This window comes from Hemiscyllium ocellatum, chromosome 23 (assembly GCF_020745735.1).
Source record: "Hemiscyllium ocellatum isolate sHemOce1 chromosome 23, sHemOce1.pat.X.cur, whole genome shotgun sequence".
Classification (NCBI taxonomy): domain Eukaryota; kingdom Metazoa; phylum Chordata; class Chondrichthyes; order Orectolobiformes; family Hemiscylliidae; genus Hemiscyllium; species Hemiscyllium ocellatum.
The window spans coordinates 41,005,255-41,032,500 of NC_083423.1; the positions used below are offsets into that span (position 1 = coordinate 41,005,255).

The window sequence follows — 27,246 nt, forward strand, 5'->3', positions numbered from 1 at the left end:
GAAGCACAAACAGAAATTGCCGGAGAAGTTCAGCAGGTCTGGCAGAAAGTAGAGTCAAGACTATGTCTAGTGACCTTTCTTCATAACTCGACCCAAAACATTAACTCTACTGTCTCTCCACCAAAGTTTCCAGATTTGCTGAGTTTCTCCAGTATTTCTAAGTCCAAGTCCAAGCTAAAGATTTGTGATTTGTAATCTCTTACGATTAATTTAAAAACTGAAGGAAATAGAGTGAGTAAGTTAAAATAACCAATTTTTTGGCAAATTATCTCATATGTTAAATTTACAGAAATTATAGTCAACGTCCCGTTTTGTTCTTTTCTGTTTTTTCCTTGCTGCTGACAATAAGTTGACCTCATTTAAAACTATCGGTTAAAATTAGTGATTGATATGCATAATATTTATTCTGGGAGCAATACAGTGTTTGTGAAATCTAGTATTTCTGCAGCAGACGCAGTTTCAGTGCCAGCAATAATTGCAAAAGCTTGTTGATCAAACAAAACCTGTCCTCAAGAAACCTTTTGCTCACATTGCTGTTCTTCTGCTCTATAAACAGTTTTAATATATTTGCTAGTGTATCGTATTCCTGGTGTGTATTTACTTTGCCATCTTTATTGATAATGTCTAGACAGGTGAAGAAGATTAACAATTAGCAATTTTTAGCATCTGCCTTATAAATGTTTATCATCTATTTTAAAGTTTGCATACCATTTGCTAGTTCAGACTAGACACCTCAATGATTTTTGGTAGTTTATTTCTCGAAAGTTAAATTAGATATTAACTCCTCTCCTATCTCTCATAGTAGACATCTTTACTAATCTGAGTTCAAATGTTTTTCTTCAAAGTTGGCTTCCCCTCCATGGTCATAATTCCTGACAAGCATATTTGATTGTAAATAACTAAACAGTGTGTTTGCTCTTCCTCCCCCTGACCTCTCATTTGGGTTCAATAAAACAGCGTGCAGTATTGGCAGGCTGTTCAACTCAAGAGATGTGTTTCAAATCCCAACTTCTCCCATGACCAAGACGATGTAGGTTTGCCTGTTGAGCATTCCCAGTCTCCAACCCATTTTGACTCCCAGCTTGTTAACCTTTAAATCCTCGTCTAACCTTCAGAGGTTTTACCCCACCCTGTGTCTGCTGCCTCCTCCTAAGCTGCTGTCAATCCCCACACGCATCTATCCTTTCCTTCATTTGAAAAAAAAATTGTTTTAGATTGCATTTTGATATTCAGAATTTCGGTCGCTCTTTGCTGAGTTTGCTGGTGGGAGATGCAATGAAACAAGAAGGAGGTTGGTGGAGTTGGAGTTGAGGAGTGAGCACCACCACTTAGCTATCTGCTCCTTGACTAAATCTCGGGAAAAAAACGCAGTTGCTGCAAATCAGAAAGCAAAACAGAAAATAGCCGGGAAAGCTCGAGGTGCTCTTGCAGCATCTTTGACGAGTAATCAGAGTTGACACTTTGGGTCGAATGAGTTCTGAGGAAGGGTCACTTGACATGAAACGTTAACTCCAATCTCTCACCACAGGTGCTGTCAGACCTGGTGAGCTTTTTCAGCCACTCCTGGTTTTGTTCCGCCCTGATTATGTTCATGGTGGTTGGCCTCTTTGCTCCATCATCAAGGAAACCCCCACTCCCCATGGCAACAGCTAATGCTCACTTCAGGGCCTCATCCTGTTGCAGCTGGTTGTAGCCCGGCAACTGGTCAGGTCTTGCCATGCAAAATGCACGATGGGCAAGCCTGTGCCAGCTTCCTTACAGGCCTCAGCGGGGGTGGTGGGGGTGGGTGGCCGGGGAGAGGGAATGTGGTGGTTGGGTTTGTTCAAAGGCCTAATCGGGAAACCTGGCATTGCAAAGATGATGGTCAGAGCAACCCTTACTGCCAACCTCTTACCAGTGCCTGCATGGTCTTGTTCATGACCATGTTGTACCAAACTGCAGGCACTGCTTGCCTGGCACCACTGCTGTTCCACTCATACTGGCATCTGATTGAGATTTCTGCTCATGGGGTTCTTGATCCCAGTTTAAGTGCCTGCTTTTAATTTGGCAGACAACTCTTTAGCCAGTGGGGAAACACCTTATGGTCTCCATTAAATGCCAACCAGTGTTTCTATTCTCCTTACAACTTTTCAATTAAAATGCCTCAGGATATTTTATATTTTAAACACGTTATATGAATGAAGTTTTCACTGAGAATGCCACAACGCCCAAACCTTACTATCTAATGCATCAAAATAAAATGTGGACATTGGTAAGCTGGAATGATATTGGTAAAACAGAAAGAGACTTTATCAACCAAGACTTATAACAGGTCATTTACAGCTGGCCAATGTTGGTGGAAATCTGTGGAGATCTTGTATTAATAGAGGGAACGCTCTGCATCATGTTATGAATGTTTGAAAGTGGGATATCTTAAGATGCTCTACAAGAGGTGTGCAGGTAAAAATAAGGCACATAGTATTGTAGAGAGGGAAGGGATTTACTGAGCCACGGGGAGATAGGGACAGTTGTCCCCACCAAATGTGGAGAGGCTAACTGACGAATGGAGGTAGGTGACCAAATTAAATAATCAGAAACTCTATTAAATGATTTTCCTGACTCTTCAGGATTTTGCTTGTGGTGAAGCAGCGTCTATCTTCACTTGCCCTATTAACTGTATTTGCTGACAGTTAAAAAAGCGCCTATATGTTTGTGAGATTGCTACTTTGACATGAGTGGTCTGGACGTGAGCAGGACAGCGCAGACGAAGTTAGGCAGCGGTGTTTTATATTGTTTAAACACTTAATGTGCAAACTGTACAATTGGAATGGTGACAGGGGTTCAGCTCTACAGGCACAATAATCAATGAAGCAAATGATGTTGAATTATATGGCGAAATCAGGACTAAATACATGGCCAAAGATCTTCTGCTGAAACTGTGTAGTGTTCTGGTCAGATTACCTTGGTTTCACCACTGAAAACAGAAGAGATACTCGAGTAGGGGAGAGTTGTGAGGCTAAAGTTCATTTAATTATGAAAAGATGTTAAAAACCTGGGGCTGAATCTCACTTTTATTTTGTCCCGATATTTTACTGGACTCACCTCATTTAAATATCTTCCCCACTCCTATGGTGTCCCTCTCATGCAATTCTAGCCCCATGCTATGACCAGATGTTCCTGGAAGAACTGGCTATTCATTCAATAGTCTCCAGCAGATTGGCAAACCTGGCCGTCATGTCACATTTAAAAGACCGCTGTAGAGCTGGGATGAGCACTGGCATTTACAAGCTGTTTTGCTCATTGAAGGAGCTTCTTTCTGAATTATGACTTCACTCATGCCAATGTGGCAATCTCCTAAATCCATAGCCATGTTTGTTTAAACTGTCAGCCATCAAAGTTAACAGGGAAAGTGGGGATAGAGAATGCATCATCACAGGCAAAATGTTGAAGAGCCAGGAAAATCATTTAATACGGTCTCTGATTATTTACTTTGACTGCCTACCTCCATTCTGTCAGAAAGGGAAAATGGTTCCACATATTTTCGACACGAAACTTGGAAGTCCTAGTGGATGGGGTGGTCTGCACAAAGAGGACCCGGAGGCTGGCAGAGGAGGTGACGCCATCCCTGTGTATGTCAAATTTCTTGATAAAAGCACCAACCTTTCTGAACTATCTGTTGTGAAAGTTTAAGGCACAGGGACAAAATCTGCAAGCTTCCCCATACAAATTGGTCCACCATTTGCAGTCTGTTCTTCAAGAGGTCCTAATTTATTCTCCCACCAAGTCCTCATAACATCTTTATAGTAAGCGGAGCAAATTAAATTCAATCAAGTATTTAATCTGTTCAGATTTTTGCAGATGCATATACATCATATGGAGTCCATCATATTACTGCCTGCATAGGCTAACACAAAGCTCGTATGTGCTACATTCAAGAACTTGTTTGCAGTTCTGTTCTGAAGAAGAGTCACTGGATCCAAAACTCCGATTTTTCTTCACTGATGCTGCTAGATCTGCTGAGTTTGTGCAGCAATTTGTGTTTTTGTTTCTCATTTCCAGCATTGGCGGTTCTTTTGGTTTTTTGTTTGGGTGAATTGTTTGCTCTGTCTGCTTTAGTAAAGTTTCCTGCTCAACGCTCAATGTACAGTTTTGTCTGTGTATTCAAAATTTTATAAGGTGTTTGTCTTACTGGCTCATGCCCGAAACGTCGATTCTCCTGCTCCTTGGATGCTGCCTGACCTGCTGCGCTTTTTCAGCAACACATTTTCAGCTCTTACTATCTAACAGCAAAGTTAAAAATCTCACAACACTAGGTTATAGTCCAGCAGGTTTAATTGGAAGCAATAGCTGTCGGAGTGCTGCTCCTTCATCAGGTGCTTTCACTATAACCTGGTGTTGTGTGATTTTTAACTTTGTGCACCCCAGTCCAACACCAGCATTTCCAAATCATATCTAACAGCAATGATTGTAGCAATTGAAGAAAAAGTGTGTGAAATTCATTAATTCACCCAGTGTCCATACTCTTTCAGAAATCAGCTACAATAGAATTCTTAAAATGCTCTATCTACCACTTCATATGGTCATTGTTTAATCAAATAAAATGCAAAGTTTATGTTTAAAAATGATAAACATCAGTATCTATCAGAAGTTAAGTTTTAACTTTTATTATTGCAGTGTTAAAGTGTGCAAGTCACTTGCTCTAATGGCATTAATTCCCACAAAGAGAATAAAATTATCAACTATACCTGATTCCAAAAGATGTATTAATTGAGGAACTCATTGTTTGGCTGTGTAAGCAAGATTTAAAGAAACAATCCTAAAATAATTGGGATTATGAAGACACTATTATGTGTTTCAGCTGTAGCTCAGTGGAGCACATTTGCTACTCCATAGACTTGAGCATAAAATCTAGGCTGACCCTTTAAGGTGATGATGAGACAGTACTCTCTGTGATGTGTGATGGGTCTAGGGAGTTGGGGTGTAGGCAAGGGGCCTGTTGCCTTTCACATGAGATATTAAACCCAAGCATCCATCCTCTCTACCCTCTAAAATGCATGTAAAGATCCCATAGCAATTGCCTAAGAAATGCAGGGGAGTTCTCCTTATGGCCTGACAAATATTTGTCCTCTAGCTAGCATGACTTTGAAACAAATTATTTGATTATTATCTAATTGCTTCATCCAGAAAGCTTGTAGTTGTTATGTTTCCTGTTATAACAATGACTATACTTCAAAAATGCTTGCAAGATCTGCCAGAACACTTTGGTTTGGCCTGAAGTCATGGAAGGTATTATATAAATGCTAGCCTTTCATACAGTTAAGGAATTAATTAAATTTGACTCATTGCTCATTATTAAATCTAAAATGGCCTGTCACAACTGGTTCATTGTAGAATCACAGGCAACTTGTTGGAATAATAGATGTGCATTATCTTTGTCAGCCATATATCTCTTGCATAAAAATGAGAACGATACTTCAGAATTTTTATGCCAACTTTTAGACTTGGGGGTGCTTTGAGCGCCACCTTCTTTATTGTTGTAAAATCCCAGGTATAATATGGTTGTGATGGAGTTAAAAGTTTAATATTTGTGATTACCTTACTTGAGAAAATGATTCAGACTTTTTCCTATATTGTTTGATCAACATGCAAATTCTAAGTTTGCTTAAAGGCAGTACGACATTACTGAACCATTCTTTTCACTGATTTGTTCCCCTGAACTACTACACGATGTCATTATTAACCACAGACAATAGAATTACACTTGCATCATGCCACCAGAGTTTTATCAGTCAAGTGTTTATCACAAAATTTAAATTTGTATGCACTGAAAAAATTAGTTCACCCATCTGGGGCAACACAGTGGCTAGCATTGCTGTCTCACAATTTGATTCCACCCTTGAGTAACTGTGTGGTGTATGCACTTTTTCCCGTGTTTGCATGGGTTTCCTTGGGGTGCTCCAGTTTCCTCCGATCGTCTGAGATATGCAGGTTAGATGGATAGGCCGTGCTAAAATGCCCATAGTATCCAGGGGTATGTAGAGCAGGTGGTTTGGCAATTGGATGTGGGGTTATAGGGATAGGGGGATCTGTCTGGATGGGATGCTCTTTGAAGGGCTGGTGCATTCGCAGTGGGCTGAATGATCTGCTGTGATATGGAAATTTGATTAGCATTTTTAATCTTGTAATGCTTTCTATGGTTGGAAAATGCAATCTACGTTCTACTAAAGGTGGGCTTCAGAGAAATTATGTCCGATATGTTTTTAAAAATGAATCACATTTTGAAATAACTGACTTCATAGATGAAGTAATTGTTTGCAATTCTTGACTTTAATTTCTCAAAAGCTGGCTGGTTTATAACATATGATAGAAATATTGCAAAATCCCACAATACCTTAATAAAAAGCAGTTCTGTAACATTTCTACCAGGTCGTTGCTTCCTGACAAATGGTACACAGAGAAAATCATAATGATGAGAACGGAAAGCTTGATTTAATTTAAGCTTTGAAGAGCAATAGATTTTTAAAATGCAGGTACATTGGTATAATCAATGTTCCATCTGAACTATGCGACTGCACTGTAAGCAGCAAGTGTCTGTTCTACCTAAGCACAAACCAGCCATGTATATTAAAAGGTGTTGGTGTCTATCCAAATGAAAATAATGGAGCTACACTCTTAAGGCTGCACCCAACAACAAAAATAATTAGACAGAGAATGGGTTATTACATGTCTTGCCAATGCATTTGCATGCCGTAAAATAAGCATAAGTATATGGGATGCTGTCTCCATCTTCACAATCAAGGTTCACTGTCATATTTTGAATATTTGTAGGCTGGCAGCAGCTGCACTCATTTATCATGGTGTTTGTAACAGTGTCAAATCTGGAAAATAAGAAGCCAGCAGTAAAAGAAAATGTCAGTCCAAATGCTTCAACTCGACAGGGACTACATGTGCGTATGTTAATTAACATAGGAATCAAAGAGAAGAGTACATTGAATGCATTATGTGATATATCAGCAATGCATTTTGACAACGTGATTAGTAGTGAATGAAACCACATCTTGCAATTTGCAACAGTAATAACAGCGAAACTGATAGCATTCGCTCGCTTTTCTCCTTCACAACCATCAGCAGCTTCTGTGTGCACATGCATACAGAGAGATGTTGCCCTCAATGATTTGAGGCTTAAACAGAGGTTACACTGTTGAGGTTTCCCCTGAATGTAATCGATTAGAATTCATGAACTGTGGAGAGGTTTCACTTTTAAGCCCTTTGCCATGCTGTAAAAACATTTGAAACACCTACATCTTGTTGAATAAGGTGTAACTGGATTTGCAAAAGTGTGCAATGTTCATAATTGCTACCAAAGAGCTTCACTGACTATGGAAAGATATTTTCATGTTTATTGAACATATATTATGATTAGAAACTATGCATGTTTTGAAACAGTAAAATGTAATGTATTTATTATATCATATAGGACTCAACATCAAATTTTGAGCCTCATTCCATCCTTCCATGTTTATTACCCACTTCACACCCGGTGCAGGTATGACCTGAGTTGCTTTTAGCACAATTACCCATTCTCTCAATCTCCTAGGTCTGTTATGACATTGTATGGAGTGCATTCATTACAGCTCACCCGTTTTTCTCCTACTCTTTGCTCTTGTTACCCCTTATTCAGCTTTCCTGCTGTCCTATCCCACTATCAATAATCTCCTTGTTTACCTACCCTTTCATATATCTCTTTCCCAGGGCTCCATCTCCATCTGTCCGCTCACTTCTCTCCTTCCAATCTCCTCCCAACTTAAGCTTCAGCATAAATGCCACTTTTTTTATAGCTGCTAACAGTTCTGATGAAGAGTCACTGGACTCAAAATGTTAACTCTGCTTTCTTCCCATAGATGCTAACAGCCCTGCTGAATTTCTCCAGCAATTTCTGTTTTTGTTTCAGATCTCCAGCATCTGTAATTCTCTATTTTATTTATATATTCTAATCTACTTCCATAATCCCATCTCTATGTCCCAGTCTAATAAAAAATGCTAAAAGTGAAAGGTTTCAATTCTTTTTTGCTCTTGCTTTGTTTGGTGAGAGAATATTTTAATGTGATTGTCTGTCTGTCCTGCAGGATGACATTGCTGTTGCTGGATATCTAGTGAGCCCCTCAACTTGGCTTCTGAAAGGAGAGATCTGCACTGCAGAAAATATTAGGTCTTTGTGGGCAGCTTTCCTAGTGGTCTTCAGTAAGACAGGCATGTTATCATTGATGGCAAAATCCAGCATATATCTGTGTGACATTTTGACAACCACTTTCATTAAATATAGCACTTTTCGGTGTTGGATTCTAATTTGTGTACAGTATAGGTCAATTTCAAGGTGCACTGTTGTCTGCAACCCCATATCATTTCAACCTTTATTTTGGACACAGAGAAGATTCCAGAAACCCAGAAACAGGTAAATATCATTCCTATATTTGAATGTACCTCAAGATCCAGTTAGTGTCTTGGGATAACTGGGAAAACTAAATGCAATTGTCATCAGAAATGAAGTTAAAGTGAACATTTTATAACAATAATTTAGTAAATTAATAACCTGCAATGCATTGGAGGGCTTTACTTTGCCTGACTGAACTTGTAGACCAAAATTGAAGAGGGAGCAGAACCACATTATATAATGTTAACTTTCTTCCTCAGGACATTTTAATGTTATTTTCATATAGATTAGCATTAACAGGTGACAGATAATGGAAGATATAGAGAATACTAGAATAATTGTGCCAAGAAGCAACAAAATAGTGGATGAGATTTCTGTTGCAGTGGGTGAGGAGTTGGATCTGAGGTAGCGACTGAAACAAGCATTGATAAGGTGGTGTAATTAAGTCATCTTGTGATAGTAAGGACATGGAATATGAAGCTCAGGCAATGGCATTAAAACAGTGTTGTGAACAAAGTGCACACTACACAGGATTACATCGCTACATTAGTTGTATTCAAATGTTGAGATGTTATTTCTGAAGGTTTATATAGAGTGTCAGTCATATACAAGCTGGAGGACTGATGCAGTTCTGGTTATTAAAGCAGAAGAAGGTATGCAGACTGAAGACAGGATGAGGGAAACCCCAGTTATTTAAGAGAAAACATTTAGAGGATAACTTGATAATTGGGCTCTTCAGCATCAGAAAGAGAGTTCTGAGCAGGACTGTGGAATACTTCATTGAATTGAGGGAGTTGGATCAAGAAGCTGCATTGACATAACTGACTAAGATTGTAAATATTCATGGCTGTAATGGCCATAATTAGATCAGGATGGAACAGTTGCTGAAATGTGTGTTATAAGTGTTATAATGTATGGGTATAGGAGAGATGCAACAACTAGAAGCCAAATTCAAAAAATGGTGAATGGTCCTTTTCGTTTACATCAATCTTTGCTTTGTGAATCCTGGTAAATCCTTAATCTTGATTATTATTGTATTAGTCTGCATTATTTATTAGACCCATGCTATTCCAAGGGTCTTAATTATATGAAAAATATTACATGACAGCACTTACTCAAAACGTCCAGGACAGTTTCCTTCACATTTAGTCATCGTAACTTCTGCTGAACAGCTTGAATTTTCAGATGTGACATTTTTGGAAATAAATGACACTTTACAATAGTCTATGAAAAAAGAATGGTAACAGCAAAATTAAAACTAAAACTCAGAGGAATATAAATGAAATTATTGAACTTAGCAAATTCTAAACGGTTTTTTTCAAAGAGAGTTAGTAAGAAGTTAGATGATTAGATCATTGAGTAGACATATCTCTACTTATTATTATATGGTAATACAGAACTTGAGTTTGCTGAAAAAAGATTTTCCTGATTCTTTTTGTCTTGTGCTCATCAAGATAATTCACAAGAAAAGTAGAAATGACATTTATCCTGAATGTGAGGACATGGTTGATTTGTTAGTAATTCACTTTTGATTGGTCATTGACATGGAGAATGTACCAGTTAGAGATGACTGACAATAAACTACCAAGTTTTGTTTACATTTTAAGTCAGGCAGGATTCTGATTGGCCAAGTCATTGCTCTGAGAAATAAACCAGAGAATGGCTATTGACTGTTATGTGCAGTTGCAATAGGTTCAGTCTCTCTATATATTCTGTCTGTATGAAAAGAACAGGCCACTTAGTATTGATGTATGCAGCTTCTATGCAGGTGCACCATACAGCAAGCTGACTGGCAATCCAAAATTAGTTATCAGCATAATCCTTTATAGACTTAGGGTTGTTTAGCAAATGTTGTTCCATTGCAAATTCACGTCTAATGTTGGACACTATTCCAAGTTCTGAAGGCATGGCCAGGTAGGGTATGGTCAGTACCTTTGCTTATTGCAAACTGTCAAAGGGATACAGCATTGTTACAATCCATCAATCTTTGGAACATATGGCCTACATCCCTAGCCATCACATGAGTACTGAAATTCATATACCACGTCACCCACTAGTGTGGTAGGCAGAATGTCTTCTTGAGTTGATGGCAGCAGCCTATTACTGGTGAATTCCATTCATGTTGCTACTTCAGAATAGCAAAGTTAAACAGCTGAATTTACCTGTTGCTCAAACTTTTCAAGAAACCTTACCCTTCCAAGGTAACCTGGGCATTTTCCAGGACCAAATGCTTTAGGCCTTTTGATGAATCTGTATGATTTACTGTGAAAAATCATCTGATCAGGGTAACCATTAACTTGCAGAATGGCTACTATAACATGGTTACTGATGGCACTCCATTACCCTCCAGTAAGGGATTAGCTGATAGCAGAGTTTGGCTTTCACACTGGAGATATCCCCTCTCAGTGCCCAGAAATTGCTGGGATTGAGAAGCTGAAGGTGGGAATGGAACCCACTCTGAGTGTTGGTGGTTAACCAGACACTGGCAGCTCTCCATTGCCATCAATGCCTTTGGGAGCAGTGGCATCTGCTGGAAATGCATCAACAAGAGGCCCAACATCAAAGAGGGATCCAGAGCAAAGAAGAGTGAAGGTGGGATGGAAATGGCAGGGTGGGGCCACTGATGGGGGAGGTGGGGGGTGGGGGAAGGGGGGCTATGTATTTTGGGGGTGGGAGATGTCTGTGGGGATGAAAGGTAGGAATTGGACATAAAGGGAAGGGAGTGGTTGTGCCCATCTCCCATTCCTGACGCCAGATCCCTCGAATAGGCAACAAGCACCTCTGAGTGTGGACAGCACCCCCATCCCCACACTCCACTCCCGACCTCCCGCTGGGATCCTCAGGTTTGTATTTTGGGTTACCTGTGTAACAACACTGCTACCCATCATTGGATGAATCCCAGAGGTGATAGGATATCATCCTTAAATAGTCATTAAATTTTGCCCTGTGTGTCTGTACCATTCTGGTCAATCACTAAGTGATACCAGAAGTCTGAGCCCAATTTCCTTCTTATTAAGTCAGTATCGGAGCATTGATTTAAACGCAAAGTGGCAAAGAATGTTCAATAAGCAACCAAGAAAAGAAAAAAATTCTGAAACAAGTGAAAACAGAAATTGTTGGAGAAAACTGACAGGTCTGGCAGCATCTGTGGAGATAGAAAAACAGAGTTAATGTTTTGAGACCAGTGACCTTTGTCGGAACTGCTCGAAGGATTCAAAACATTCTCTCTGTTTCTTCTCCAAAGCTGTTGCCAGACCTGTCAGTTTTCTCCAACAATTTCTGTTTTTATTTGTGTTTCATGTTTCTGCAGTTCTTTGCTTTACTGGAAAGAAGTCAGTGATTACCAGGGGTTTCTTTGCGACACCAATGTGAGCAGTAATCTTCCTCCCAGATACTTTCTTTCTAAACAAACAAAATTAATGTCATATAGTTACTGCTGTGAAGGTTATCTGAATATGAAAAAGACAGAGCAATCATGCAAAACCCTGGAAATGTTTATAATATTTGCAGTTATCTGATTTTCTACTGAAATAGGAGTCTGTTTTGCTTCAAGTTCCTGGAAAATGTGTTCATGCTTCCCCCCCCCCCGCCCCCCCTTTTACACGATTATGAACTGAGCAGAAAAATTAATTCCATTCTTTATTCTAATAATAATAACAAAAGGTACACAGGCAATTCCATATATTTATTATACATCTTTTACCTGTTTCCTATTTAATGGATAATAAATCATGCAAAACTAATTTTGTACCAATCAAATCACAGGCCAAAATCTAAATGCCAAGAGATAATGAATGATAGTTTTTGTTTACTGATATATTATCCTTTATGCTACTGAAACAACTTCAATTCAACTTCAATTTCTTCCTTTGTTTCCCTCTCTGGCTGCCTTTATATTCTTTAAACCCTAAACAGTGAAAGGTTGCCAACATATCCTGTTGTAAGCACCATCACCCATCTCCTCACTGATCTACAATTCTTCAACCCCTCAGCTGACCTTGTACATTTGTGATCTTTATCATTTTTAACTCCATTCATCAGCTTGCTTCCCTTGACTCTGCAACTATCAGCCACCTGGTCCTTCTCTCAGCTCTCTGCCTTTCCATCTATCTTTCCAACTTCTGAAAATGTTCTTGACCCATCCTTTCAAACAGCTCTGGTCAGCCATCCTAATTTTTCCCTTTCTGGCTCAGTGTTGATTTTCCTTTCACTTGTGTTGGGTGAGATTTACATCCAATATATTCGGAATGAAGATTTATGAATTTCAAAATATTTTTAACAACATGAAAAATGATATAAATGATCCATATATGAGGATATCTTCCTTTGCTTCAAATTCTTTTAAAATAGCATGTGCATTTATCCAAAAATGATCATTACAATAAATCCATGTTAGGTATCTTAGTTGAACCAATGTTCTGTGTTTAGCAATGTCCCACAAGATTGAGACACCTGGTAGATAGAAACAAAAAGCTATACCAACCTCACAAGAGCACGGTCTCTCTGTAATTACAGCTTGAAAGTTAGAGCATGTGAAGACAATGCATGAATTTGTTGGATGAGGCCATGTTTCTCCTTCCTAGGAAGGAAACACACAAATAATAATGTGATCAACAAGACATCTACAAATGTATTAACCATCTTAGTTTTTGTTAGGGATCACAGGAATGCAGGTAATTTCTGAAACAGCAGTCGCTTTCTTTGCAAGTTGCTACTTTCACCTCCTGACTGTCCAATTATTTTGAAAAACAAGGAGAACCAGAAAAATCTTCCCAGAATGAATTCTTTTGGGTAGCTGACTCAATGGTACAATCCTTAAAGTGTGGAAATAGGGTCTTTGGCTCAACAAGTCCACACCGACAAGTTCCCTGAAGAGTAACCCACCCAAATTCCTTAGCCCTATTACTTTACATTTATCCCTAACTAATGTACCTGACCTACACATCCCTGAACACTATGGGCAATTTAGCATGGGCAATTCACCTAACCTGCACATCTTTGTTTTTGAATTGTGGGAAGAAACTGGACCACCTAGAGGAACCCCATACCTCACCTATTGGAAGTGAGTGTTAATCAGGTTCTATGTGGCATTCGTGCCTGACGCAGCTGAATATGGTCATGGACCAGGAGAGCTTCCTCCATCCCAATGTCCTTATCCTCCTCAGCTCTCATTCCCCCAGTTCCTCAGCTCCTAACCTATCAGCTCATTGCCTGCTTTAACTGTGCAAAGCACAGCAAATCAACATAATGCAGCACACTTTGATCTCAGAGTGACGGTGGTCATAGATAGCAGCAATCAAAATTTGGCTGAATTTTACAATTTGTGGTTGATGACAGAGGCTGTATTCATGTAAAGAAAAAGTAGAAATTTGTACAAGAAAGCAGGTGGCAGGTCAGAAAATTGGATAGAATATAGTAAAACAGAATGGAATGGCTAAAAATTAATAAGGAGAAAAAAAAGGTACAACAGAATACTGAACAAACTTAAAAGCAGGCAGTAAAGGTTTCTCTCAATTATTTAAAGTTAACAGAGTGAGCATTGGTCCGACAGAAATGAGACTACATATGTAGTGGAAAATAAGGAGATGACAGATGACTTAAACAGGTATGCTATTATCAGTCTGCATTATTGAGGATATAAGTCACTTCCCAGAAACAGCATTAAATCTGGAAATGGAAGGAATGAACTCAGGAAAATCAGAATCATCAAAGAGGTAGCACTGAGTAAATTGTTGGAGCTATGAGTAAATAAGTGCATAGGTCCTGATGGAAATGAAGTGGTTGCTGAGAAAATTGGTGCATTGGTTTTAATTTTCCAAAATGTCTGACATTCAGGTAAGGTGCCACTCGATCAGGTAGCAAATGTAAGTTGTTTAATCAAAAAGAGGCAGAGTCAGGAAGTGGAATACTACGGGTGAATTAACCTAACATCTTTGTTGGGAAATTTTTGGAAGCTGTTACTAAAGAAGTTATTGCAGGGAATCATAGAAATATAGAAAGATCGAAAATAGAAGCTGGACTAGAGTATTCAGCCCTTTGATCCTGCTCTGCTGTTCAATATGATCATGACTTATCATCCAACTCAAAATGTTGTTCCTGATTTCTTCCCCATAACCTTTGATCCCTTTATCCCTAAATAATCAGGCTGTGTCAATTTTCTTTTGTTTGAAAGTAAAATCATGTTCAACCAATTTATAACCATACTTTGATGAAGTTGAGAAAACCTAGTTTGCAGGATGCTTGGAAAAAGAGGAAATGAGGCATTGTCTGATTTTAATCTAACCAACAAAACACAGGAGGCTCCCTATTAGTGAGATGTATGTGGCAAGCTTATTATGGTTAGATTTTGTTCAGTTAAATTTAGAACAGTCTTTCCTGTATTTTTTAGACATCTAATTTGAGGCTTTATATAAAAGGCCAGACATGAAAGTGTCATAATACAATTGAGCATGATCTAGGTGTAGATTGATCTTGATATGTTGAATGGATTTCTGTTTAAGAGCTTGCATTGGAGTTTTAATTACCACTTGTCTATTTGTGCTTATAGAATAATGGAGCCAAAGCTTTGGTCTTAATTGGAATTTAATTACAAAAAATGGATGATCAACAGAATAAGTTTAAGATGCTGTTGTAGTTCCTGGTGTATTAAATGGACAGTTTTACCAAAATATTATAACGTGCAAACTGCCGATGAGCCACTTGATTGCAGCCCATTTGATAAACCATATCCTCATAGTGGTATTTAACAGATGATGACAGATTATAAATTCAATACAATAAAATAGATATAAGATTTGTTTGTGATGTGATTGTCAAAAATTTATTAAGCCCCTGGCATCATTTGTCAAACAACATAAGCCTGATAAAAAATGTATCAGTTAATAAACACTTACTTCTCTGAGCTTTCCTGAATTGTCAATGCAACCTACAAAAATGAAGGTTAAACATACTATCAGTACATTTTTTCCATAAATAACAGGTTAAATAAATTGCTGATGAAATCTGAGCTGCTTTAATTTCTATTCATATTTATCAAATAGGTGCATGGCTAAGTAAACGAAGACAACTTACATGAGCTAACGCATGTGGTCTTGTTTTCAGAAAACATCATTCCTTTTGGACAAAAACAGCTTTCTGACAAAGGATATAATTTCTGGCCAGGGATCAGCGTGCTGAAAATCAAGTTTATTTTTAACAATGAAGCCAACATATCAGAATCCTGTTCACATAACTTCAATAACGTTGCTTATGTTGTGAGTAACTGGCAATTTGTTTGTGATCTGTATTCAAGGATGGTCAGTTCACCACTGAAAGTATTGTGGAGAAACGTGGTGAGCAGCGCAAGTTACCCAAGTATTTGTTATTGGGTATGCAAAAGCACGTAAGTAATAATGTCCATGCCCATGTGGGAAAACATGGGTTCCCCTCACTTGGGGCATATGTCAAAATGCCTGCAAGTGTCAAAGGGAGCAGCTTTTTTGGCCAGAGTATCAATTATATAGTCTGTTCAATTTAATTCTCATTAAATATTTTAGGGAAGACACATTTGCAAGTCAGATCCATCATTGATATATTTTACCATTGACCAGAAACTTCACTGATGAGACATACTAACTGGCTGCAAGAACAGATCAGAGGCAAAGGATATAATGCCCTGTGGACATAACTTCTCGAGAATTCTGCAGTGAGCAATTCACCTCCTGACTTTCCAAAGAATGTCTACCATCTACAGGTCAAAAATCAGGAATTGGATGGAATATTCTGCCCTTGTATGGATGAGTGCAGCTCAAACAACATGGAGGTATTTTACATCTTTGAGGACATAGCAGCCTGCATGTTTGCTAGCTGGTCCACTACGTTCAGTATTCACCGCCGCCTCCCTCCCCCTCCCGCCCTTGCTTGTGCACAGTAGCAACAGTGTGTGCCATCTACAAGATGCAGAGTGGAAATTCACCAACACTACCACTTGCAGGTTTCTTTCCAAGGCACACACCATCCTGATTTGTAAGTATCTTGCTGCTTCTTCATTGTTGCTGGGTCCTGGACTTCCCTTCCTAAAGTTCAGAAGTCACACAACACCAGCTGATAGTCCAACAGGTTTATTTGGAAGCACAAGCTTTCAGAGCTGCTCCTTTGTCAGGTGAATGGGGCTCTGAAAGCTCACAACAATGCGATGAAAACTCTGGTCATGCATCCAATGGTGAAAGTGAAGACTGCAGATGCTGGAGACTAGAGTCAAGAGTGTGGTGTTGGAAAAGCACAGCAAGTCAGACAGCATCTGTGGAGCAGGAGAAACAATGTTTCAGGCATAAGCCCATCATCAGGACTGAGGCTGGGACCCTTGGGAGTGGAGCGATAAATGGGAGGGGGTGGGGCTGAGGCTGAGGAGAAGGTAGCTGAGGGTGTGATAGGTGGATGGAGGTGGGGGTAATGGGGGTAATGATGAAAGGTTGGAGAGAGAGGCTGGAGCAGATAGGTGAGAAAGAAGATGGACAGGTAGGACAGGTCATAAGGGCGGTGCTAAGCTGGAAGGTTGGAACTGGGATAAGGTGGGGTGACGGGAAATGAGGAAACTAGTGAAATCCACCTTGATACCCTGGGGTTGGAGGGTCAGGACCTGCATGTCTTTGGTTTCTTCCTCGAGGCATTAGTTGGTTAGGGAGTGGAGATGGAGGAGGTCCAGGACCTGCATGTCCTTGGGGCCTACCTCAAGGACATGCAGGTTCTGAGCCTCAACCATTGCCACTCCCTAATCACCTGATGCCTGGAGGAATAAACCAAGTACATGCAGGTCCTGGGCCTCCTCCATCACTCCCTAATCACTCGACGACTGGAGGAAGAAACCAAGGATATGAGGCCCTAGGCCTCCTCCATCGTCACTCCTTAATCACTCAATGCCTGGAGGACGAACGCCTCATCTTCAGCTTTGCAACCCTCCAACCCCATGGCATCAATGTGGATTTCACCAGGTTCCTCATTTCCCCTCCACCCACCTTATCCCAGATCCAACCTGCTGTCTCTCATGACCTGTCCCACCTACCCATTTTCCTTCCCACCTATCTGCTCCACTATCCCCTCTGACCTATCACCTTTATCCTCACCTCCATCCACCTATTGCACTTTCAGATATCTTCCCCACAACCATGCGCCCCCTCCCATTTATCTCTCTACCTCTGAGGTTCCCAGCGTCATTCCTGATGAAAGGCTTTTGCCTGAAACATTAATTTTCCTGCTCCTTGGATGCTGCCTGACCTGCTGTGCTTTTCCAGCAACACAATCTTGACACATGTATCCAATGCCTGAGTGTCATAACAATTAATCTTTGTTCATCACATCATGCCCTCAGTGTGTGACAGGTAGAAATACTTACTTATTCTTACACTGATCATTTTCCCAAGTTTCACACGCCTTATAAATTAAACCTTCAGGGCAGGTATAATCTTGAAAAGCAAGCAAACACATGAGGTGTAGGAATGCATATTAACAAACTTTTTTCTAGAAAATAACACCTGTGAACAAATGACCATGAAAATACAGAGCAATACTTCTAAAATTTCATTACAATTTGTGAATGAAAATAGACCAAAGAACATCCTGGATTGTCATATAAGTATTTTATAATTAATGGTTTAACCAAATAACAGGCATTCCTTTCTGAATGACACTGCTTTAGTACAAAAGCTTTGTAGGATTGAGCAAAAATCTCCATATTCTTAAAATATTTGACCAAAACTCTGAACTTTTCAAATAACTTTTAAAAATAATAGAACAAGGCAATCAGCTGGGCAATGCTCTGGGAAAATAGACAAGACACAAAGATAGCTGCTTGGAACCATTGTTCAGCCCTAAAACCCAATACACACATTTTCTCTGAAAGAACAATCAACAAGGCCTAAACCCCATCCAACTCAGACTGAATCCCGCAACTCAATCAATACTCATGCACAGACATACCGGACAGGTCAAAGTGAGGACTGCAGATGCTGGAGATCAGAGTAAAAAAAAAATGTGGCGCTGGAAAAGCACAGTCAGTCAGGTAGCATCTGAGGAGCAGGAGAGTCAAGTAACTCTACCCCTTACTCCCAATTCCTCTGCCTCTGCCTCTGCCACATCTGCTCCCAGGAGGATCAATTCCTCTCCAGAACATCCCAGATGGCCTCCTAATTCAAGGACCGCAATTTCCCCTCCGTTAGTGGCCAACAATACCCTCCAGCGCATTTCCTCCACCATTGAACCCCACCCTCCAGCTGCAACAAGGACAGAACTGTCCTGGTCCTCACCTTCCACCCCACCAATCTCCAAAAGCTCTCCCATTTCTGCCACCTACAGTCAGACCCCACACCAAAGATATTTCTCTCCCCATCCCTATCAGCATTCCACAGAGACCATTCCCTCCACAACTCTCTTGTTAGGTCCATGCACCGCCCCCCCCTCCCCCCCAACTCCCTGCCATCAACACATCCTCCACTCCCTGCATCTTCCCCTGCCACGGCAAGAGGTGTAAAACCTGCATCACATCTTCCCCCCCCCGCCCCCTCACCTCCATCCAAGGCCCCAAATAATCCTTCCACACCTGGCAGAGATTTTTCTGCACATCCAAACACCTCATCTACAGTGTTGGTTGTTCTTGATATGGTCACCTCTGCAGTGGGGAAATGGGATGCCAACTTGCGAAATGTTTCAGAGAATATCTCTGTGACACACGTACTAAACAACCCCACCACCCTGTAGCCGACCATTTCAACTCCCCCTCCCACTCCGCCAAGGATATGCAAGTCCTCGGCCTCCTCCACCACCATATCCTAGCTACCTAATGGCTAGAGGAAGAACGCCTCATCTTCCTCCTTGGGACCCTCCAACCACGTGGAATCAATGTCGATTTCACCAGTTTCCTCATCTCTCTTCCCCCCACCTTATCCCAAATCCAACCCCCCAACTCGGCACTGCCCTCTTGAACTGTCCCACCTGTCCACCTTCATTCCCACCTATCCGCTCCACCCTCCACTCCAACCTATCACCCCCACCTCCATCTAACTATTGTATTCACAGCTGCCTTCCCCCCAGCCCCACCCCAATCTCATTTATCTCTCAGCCACCTTGCACCACCCCCCACCAATTGCCTGATGAAGAGCTGATGTTCAAAACGTCAATTCTCCTGCTCCTCAGAGGCTGCCTGACCAGCTGTGATTTTCCTGTGCCACACTTTTTGACAGAGATACTGGACATTCTACTTTATCAAAATACATTCACACCTACTCTTAACTACCAGGAAGCCAAGTGACCACAAAAGGGAACATCAGAAACACAATACAACACAGATTTGAGAGGAGATAATGGGACACAGTGTCTGTATAATTGCTCGCCCTGAAAAGAGAGCCTTTTCCTGCTGAAACACTTTCCCCACATTCTCTAACCCCAACAAGCAACTTTGGAACTAAGGATCATAGAGGCTGAACCGAGAAAGTGAATCAGGAAGACAAACCTTCCTTTATTACAACTGAAGATATCCAGGAGGGTAGGAAGCCAACCAAGCTCTACCTGAACAAGAGCTTCCAGTGTCAGGCCAAGAGAACCAGCGGCAAGAACCTCAGCCACTGGACGCACACTTAAACTGTGTTTTCCCCAGGGGGAGCTGAGATTCCTGAGACCTCAAAGTTTCCAACCTAGCTGGCAGGGAGGAGAAGGTGGGTGGTGACAGGGCAGGGACCCCAAGAGAAGGTAGCCTGCGGGAAATGTCTGTGATTAAAACTGCTGTTTAGCTTTGATTAGTGTATGAGCCTCTGTTTAATTCGATAGTCTATTTAATTACTGTATAACTCTGTCAATTTCACTGTTTTATTGCATTTGCCTTTTTTAGTTTCTTGTATTATACTTACCTTTTGTAGTTAACTAAACACGGGTATTCTTTTGCCCTGAATTACCTGTCTACTGTCTTTTACATTTCACTTTCCCTAAATAAGTCCAGTGTCAGAACCAGGGATCTGGGAGTGATTCGAGCCATCTAAAAATCAAACCAAAAACCCTACAGCATCTTAAATTGCTTAATGAAGCATCTCTATCATTCTTTATGATGATCCTTAAACCTACCTTTTTGATAAAACTTTTGATTATCTACTTCATCTCCTTTAATTTGAGGTCCAATTTTGTTTCATAATATTCCTGTGCTGCATTTTGGGATTTGATTGTTTTATGGTTGTATTTTGCATGAATATGATAGCCTTATCCCTGAAAACTGGGACACAATGAATGACTTTTACAATGGTTTGGCTGTTCAATGGATCAGAACAGGCTTCAGCTCTGAGCTGGAGGAAGATGAGCTTGTCAATGGGAGCAGGAAAATGATTGTGGTTGTTGGAGGTCAATCACCTCAGACCCACATCATCACTGCAAGAAGTCTTCAGCACAATTTCCTTGGCCCAAGTACCATCTGCTGCTTCATCAAGACCATCTCCAACATGAGTTCAGAAATAGACACGTTCACTGATGGCATCACGTTCAGCACTATTCATGGCTGCTCAGATATTGAAGCATTCCACGCCCATATGCAGCAAAACCTTGATAACATCCAAGTCTGGTCTGATAAGTGTCAAGTAACATTTATGCAACATTTGGGCCACACAAGGACAGCCTCCAATGAGAGAGAATCTAACCATCACTCCTTTTAAATCAGTAGCATTACCATCACTGAATTCCCCACCATCAACATCCTGGGTTTTACCATGGAGTAGAAACAGATTTGGATCAATCATATACATACTGCTGCTTCAAGAGCAGGTTAAAGGCTAGAAATTTTGTGGTAACTCACCTCCTGATTCCTCTCTCTTCTCAACTATCTACAAAGTTCAAGTGTATTTAAGAGCCTTAATAGACCCAAAGACATATTTCTTGGAGATGGACTTGGCTCCAGGGCTGGAGCCTGGGATAAAATTCCACCCTGAGGCCTGATTATTGTTAATTTTAACTTAAAAGACCTGAAGCTCAGTGCCTTGTACACATCAGGAAATGAGGTGTGTACATCTTATTTTGCATCTATTGAAACTACTTCCTAGAAAACTGTGGGAAGTGCATGTTCAAAGTCCAGTGGCTGTTATGCACTCCTGGTTTCTGTGTTGGGGATACAACAGATAAATGTAGTCCCATCAGTCAGCTTCTAAGTGATACTGTCAGCAATTTGGTTTTAATCATGATAAAACAGAGCTGAAATGCTCAAACCCAAACAGAGCTATGATAGAGCAATTCTGGAATGTTCACAGATTATGATAGATTTGTGAAAAATTGACTGAAAATGATGTCTGCCTGTTCTTGGATCTGCATCTCTTGGCATTCTGGAGTTGTAAGAACATTGACAGTCTCTGTTTTTGGCCCTTAATTTTTGCTCTCACCCACAAGTGGAAATATATCTTTTTACATCTGATCGATCAAACACTTTATATTCTTTAGTCTATTTTTTTCATGGGAAGTAGCCACAGTCATTTCAACCTCTCCAGATAGGATTAGTCTCTTAGTTCTGTTGAAAAAAACCCATAATTATCCTTACTGCAATATCCGTCTGTAAAGTTTCTCCAGTCGACACATACACCCCTATCATTACAAGCAATAGCAGCAGCTTCCAGGCTGGAACAATCAAATTCTGTTTCGTTTGTATGGCAATGGTCAAAGAGACAAGTCTGGTAATAGCGATCTACATCTTCACTGTAGTGTTTCCTGCACTCTTCAAATGGTCTACGTGGTAAACAATAAACAGAAGAAAATTAAAGTACAAAGACGTTTATTCTTTTATAGCGCAATAAACTATATTATCTCACAGATTAACTTTATGTTTCTGGGCAATATAAACTCTTTTAGACTCATTTATCTTCTAACCAAACACTTCTAGTCTGGAATTTTCAAACCAAATTCTTTACACGAAGGTAACCTACTTTCTTACTATTCTGAACTAGCTTATTTCACAAAGAAAAAATATTTCTTACATTTAATCTCAGCTCAGTCTTCTACAAATTGTAACTGAAGCCTTTTCAATCTATAATATTGTTTTCTTAAGCAAAAATCTTGATCTTTCAAAGTAAGATCATGAATTTCAATGTTGTGATTGTAAAGCTCACAGAATACAAATAAAGAAACGTCACTTCAATTTAACTTCAAGAGAGCCCAGTTCTCTGTTCTCTGAACTACATTGATTTTAAGTCATGACTCCAGAAAGGCTGACAAGTCAATCATTAAACCTTCTTTTGTACAGAGATAAAACCCACATGCCACTGTTTCAACATCCAAAGCCTAAAATAAATGATATTAACATATAATACATATATATGTGTGTGTATCATATACCTTTTTCACAACACAAACACCAGGAATAGCTGAGACATTGTTACATCTGGAGCAATGATTTCTCCAAATCATCAATTATGCCTTGAGGTATAAGTGAGACAGCAGACTATGAAATTCAAAATATCTGCGGACCAACCAATTTTCTCTTGCTACATATATTCTCTTCATAAATGTAAATTGCATTTTATCAGTCCATCTTTATCTTTACAATTTATTTTCTTGTATTTATTTAAAAGTAAAATATGAATGAAAACATTCACATACTTTCCCAAAAGTAACATGCAAATTGTTTTTTCTGGCGTACATGTTGGAGCGGGAGTTGTGTTAGTGCAGGAATCTTTTGAGTTAGTTTTAGGAGTTAGTTGACAGTACGGCTTATTTGGGTCAGGAACTTTCCAGTCACTTGCAGCAATGTGACAGCACTGTTTTGGCATGACCTCCCTATCCCTTTTCATACAATAATCACCAGAATCCACGCAAGAACCTTTGAGAGAAAAAAAATCCATTGTCATTTACAAGTATCTGTAGTGCCTCTGAGAGAAATAGTATGATTATCTCATCTTTCAGGAATACATATAGTTGAAAATGAGGTACACATACCACACTGTCCTTGAGTATTGTTCAGGAAGTATTGTTGTGACAATCTAATTTGAAAGGAATCTCCAAAAGCAATTATGATTGCTTGTATTTCAGGAATAGAAATATATATACTGTGGTGTGTAGAATATATGTCAATTCCATTCAAACTGTAGGGAACAGTCACAATAGCTCCATCAAATGTTATCTGTAAAGGTGAATAATGGTTTAAAATCCTAAATAACTGGACCACTTCAGTGAAAAATCACATAATATTTTCTGATGATTGAAGCACATAGTACCTCTGTTTTCCATTTCTCATTACTTCTTCTTCATCCATTGCCACTGTTTTTGCTCACTTACAATGATTTTTTGTCGCCAATGGTTTTTTCACATCTTTATTTCCTTTTTAATTATCCATCTGCTTAACCCTCTGCCCAGCTCTGACAGTCCAGTTTTCCAGCTCTGCTCTTTACTACCTGGACATTGGGTGGCACAATGGTTAGCACTGCTGCCTCACAGCGCCAAGGAGCTGTGTTCGATTCCACCCTTGGGTGACTGTGTGGAGTTTGTACATTCTCCCTGTGTCTGAGTGGGTTTCCTTTGGGTGCTCTGGTTTCCTCCCACAGTCCAAAGATGTGCAGGTCAGGTAAATTGTCCTTAGTGTTAGATGCGTTAGTCAGAGGGAAATGGGTCTGGGTTGGTTACTCTTCGGAGGGTTGGCGTGGACTGGTTGGGCCAAAGGGCCTGTTTCCACATGGTAGGGAATCTAATCTAGCCTCAACCCTTTCCTCTGTTGGTCGGGAAGCCCTCATTCACCCGGATTCTAAAACTCTCTCTAGTTCTATTATCTCAATTTCCTGCACTAAAAGTCCCCTTCTTAAAACTCAGCAATCCTTGCCAAACTTCTCATTTCTCCCCCTTTCTCAAAAGCGCTAAAGGAATGCTATGTCATAGCAAATATCTCACAGTAAGAAAGAGTGATTGTAGATCAGAGTCAGTGAGAAAAGGAAGGAATCGCAGAATTCATGAAAGATAAGATCGTTAGAAAGGGAAGCATATTGAGGTAAGGAGCTAAGGTAAAGAATTAAAGTTATTAAAACATGTTTTGTATTTTAAGTTTGTTTTTAAAGTCTTAAGTTTTATTAACACCAGATTAATTTAGTATTCCAATAAATAGAGATGTGGCAGGTCACTGCTGTTCCATGAGAGGCACACCCTGCTCCACACGGGAACTTCAGGGCAGTTCTTCTGTGTTGGACGACATTGTGTGCAGTAACTATTACCAGTTCGACCACTGGGCTTGAGCTGTGTCTGGAGTCACTGCTATGCATCCACAAACTAAGAGCTATGTAGAAAGCAGATTTCAAGATTGTGTGAAGGCAGGAAGGGAATATATAACTGCTGAAATATCAAGTCGGATCAGGCATGTAGTGTAGGGGCTCCATGAGTACAACTGGCTTTCAAACCATTATTAATTTGTAAATACTGGTGATGTGGACAATTTGTCAGGGGAGTGTAACTAGAGTCAGGTCCATGGTTGTCTGGGGAGTGCAGCTGTATGGACATTGCCAGAATTACAGGCACGACTTAGCAAGAAGTGTCTCAAAAACAATAACCTCTGGTATCTTGCATGAATGAGAACAGGAACAAGAGGATTGAGCATATTACTGCATGGTTGTGGAATGGTACAGGAGGGAGGAGTTTAGATTTCTGTGTCATTGAAACTGGTCTTGAGGCAGGTGAGACCTCAATAGTAACAACTCTAATGCCTTCATGTTCATGAGTGTTGTTATATTCTATGTAAAAAATGCATGAAGCAAGGTAGGTTCAGTTTGTGAATTACAGAGGAAAATAATGACATAATGTGGCATAAAAGCTTGGTTCTGAATATCTTAAGATAGAAGATGCTCAGGAAAGACAGAACTTAAAAGAAAGGAAGAGTAGGGTTTGCAATTACTTGCAATACTAATGCGGCAGAGAGAAGATGGGCTCAGAATCACATGGAGGCAAGTTGTACCTACCCTGGCTGAAAGGTTGGAGTGAACCCACCTCCACTTGGATAGGTCAGTTTTGTGAGCAATTGGCTCAGGGAGAGAACCACTGGGGAGAAAGTCAAGCCCTGAATGGTCAGCAGCTATCCAGTCACAGTAGCACGCTTGAGGTAATGGCCAATATAGGGACAGTTGGCAGGTCCCAATGTTGAGGAGCAATGGAGTTGGATTTGAAGGTATGGGGGAGACCATGGTTTATCTGGGTCTATCTGTTGAGCTGTAGCAAGCAGTATTGAGCATCACGTTTGTGAATGGAAGATCATGTGAGGGCATGTGCATGCTCCCTTTTGAGCACAGGGAGTCCAGATAGGATAGGTCTCCTCAGATCACAAATAAAGCCATTTGGTTTCACCTTTTATATGCCGTGCAACCCCTTGTCATGGTTAAAATACCAACAGAAATAGGAGAAGGTTCTCAGGATGCCAATGGTCACTTCAAGCCCTCAATGAATAATATGATTGGTGGAGCAGCCAATCGCCTGGTAAAATACCAGAATATCAGGAGATGTAGGTGGGTAATGACCTTTGTCTTCAACATGACACTCAATTGTGCACCAAGCCTTATGACCTGCCAGCGTAATCTCAGGTGATCAGTGGTAGTACATAAAAATCCATCTGGTATTCTGAGAAGGCTGATGGCAGACCTATTTAGTCATAGAGTCATAGAGATGTACTTATGGAAACAGACCCTTTGGTCCAAATTGTCCATGCTGACCAGATATCCCAACCTAATCCAGTCCATTTGCCAGCACTCAGCCCAAACTCTTCCTATTCATATACCCATCCAGATGCCTTTTAAATACTGCAATTGTACCAGCCTCCACCACATCCTCTGACACGTACCACCCCTGTGTGAAAAGGTTGCCCCTTAGGTCTCTTTTATATCTTTCCCCTCTCACCGTAAACCTATGCCCTCTAGTTCTGGACTCCCCAATCCCAGGGAAAAGACTTTGTCTACTTACCCTGTCCATATCCCTCATGGTTTTAAAAACCTCTATAATGTCACCCCTCAGCCTCTGACGCTCCAGCAACAACAGCCCTAGCCTATTCAACCTCTCCCTATAGCTCAAATCCTCCAACCCTGGCAACATGCTTGTAAATCTTTTTGGAACCCTTTCAAGTTTCACAACGTCTTTCTAATCGAAAGGAGACCAGAATTGCACACAATATTCCAACAATGACCTAACTAATGTCCTGTACAGCCGCAACATGACCTTCCAACGCCTGACTCATTACTCTGATCAATAAAGGAAAGTATGCCAAATGCCTTCTTCACTATCCTATCTACCTGCAACTCCACTTTCAAAGAGCTATGAACCTGCACTCCAAGGTACCTTTGTTCAGCAACACCCCCTAGGACTTTACCATTAAGTGTATAAGTCCTGCTAAGATTTGCTTTCCCAAAATGCAACACCTTTGTTGTGGCTCTGTTCGCCGAGCTGGGAATTTGTGTTGCAGACGTTTCGTCCCCTGTCTAGGTGACATCCTCGGTGTTTGGGACCCTCCTGTGAAGTGCTTTTGTGATCTTTCCTCCGGCATTTGTAGTGGTTTGAATCTGCTGCTTCCCGTTGTCAGTTCCAGCTGTCTGTTGCAGTGGTCGGTATATTGGGTCCAGGTCAATGTGCTTATTGCTTGAATCTGTGGATGAGTGCCATGCCTCTAGGAATTCCCTGGCTGTTCTCTGTTTGGCTTGCCCTATAATGTCCTATAATATAACTCTCAGACAACAACTCACCAGAACGAAGGACCCGATACCCAGCATGAGCAAAACCAATGTAGTGTACAAAATCCCTTGCAAGGACTGCACAAAACACTACACAGGACAAACAGGAAGACAGCTAACAATCCGCATCCATGAACACCAACTAGCCACGAAACG

At 40.5% G+C, this 27,246-nt stretch overlaps 1 protein-coding gene across 1 annotated transcript in view; it reads right to left on the bottom strand.

Annotated features, from left to right (window-relative positions):
- Positions 1-433: 433 nt before the first annotated feature.
- The window catches only part of LOC132826610 (mucin-2-like), a 45,297-nt gene continuing 18,484 nt past the window's right edge, over positions 434-27,246 (bottom strand). Inside the window, exons 4-6 of the mRNA XM_060842564.1 lie at positions 23,003-23,222; positions 22,002-22,132; positions 434-624 (exon numbers count right to left, since the gene is read on the bottom strand). Of these exons, the coding sequence (XP_060698547.1) occupies positions 434-624; positions 22,002-22,132; positions 23,003-23,222 (542 nt within the window). The remainder of the gene's footprint in view (positions 625-22,001; positions 22,133-23,002; positions 23,223-27,246) is intronic.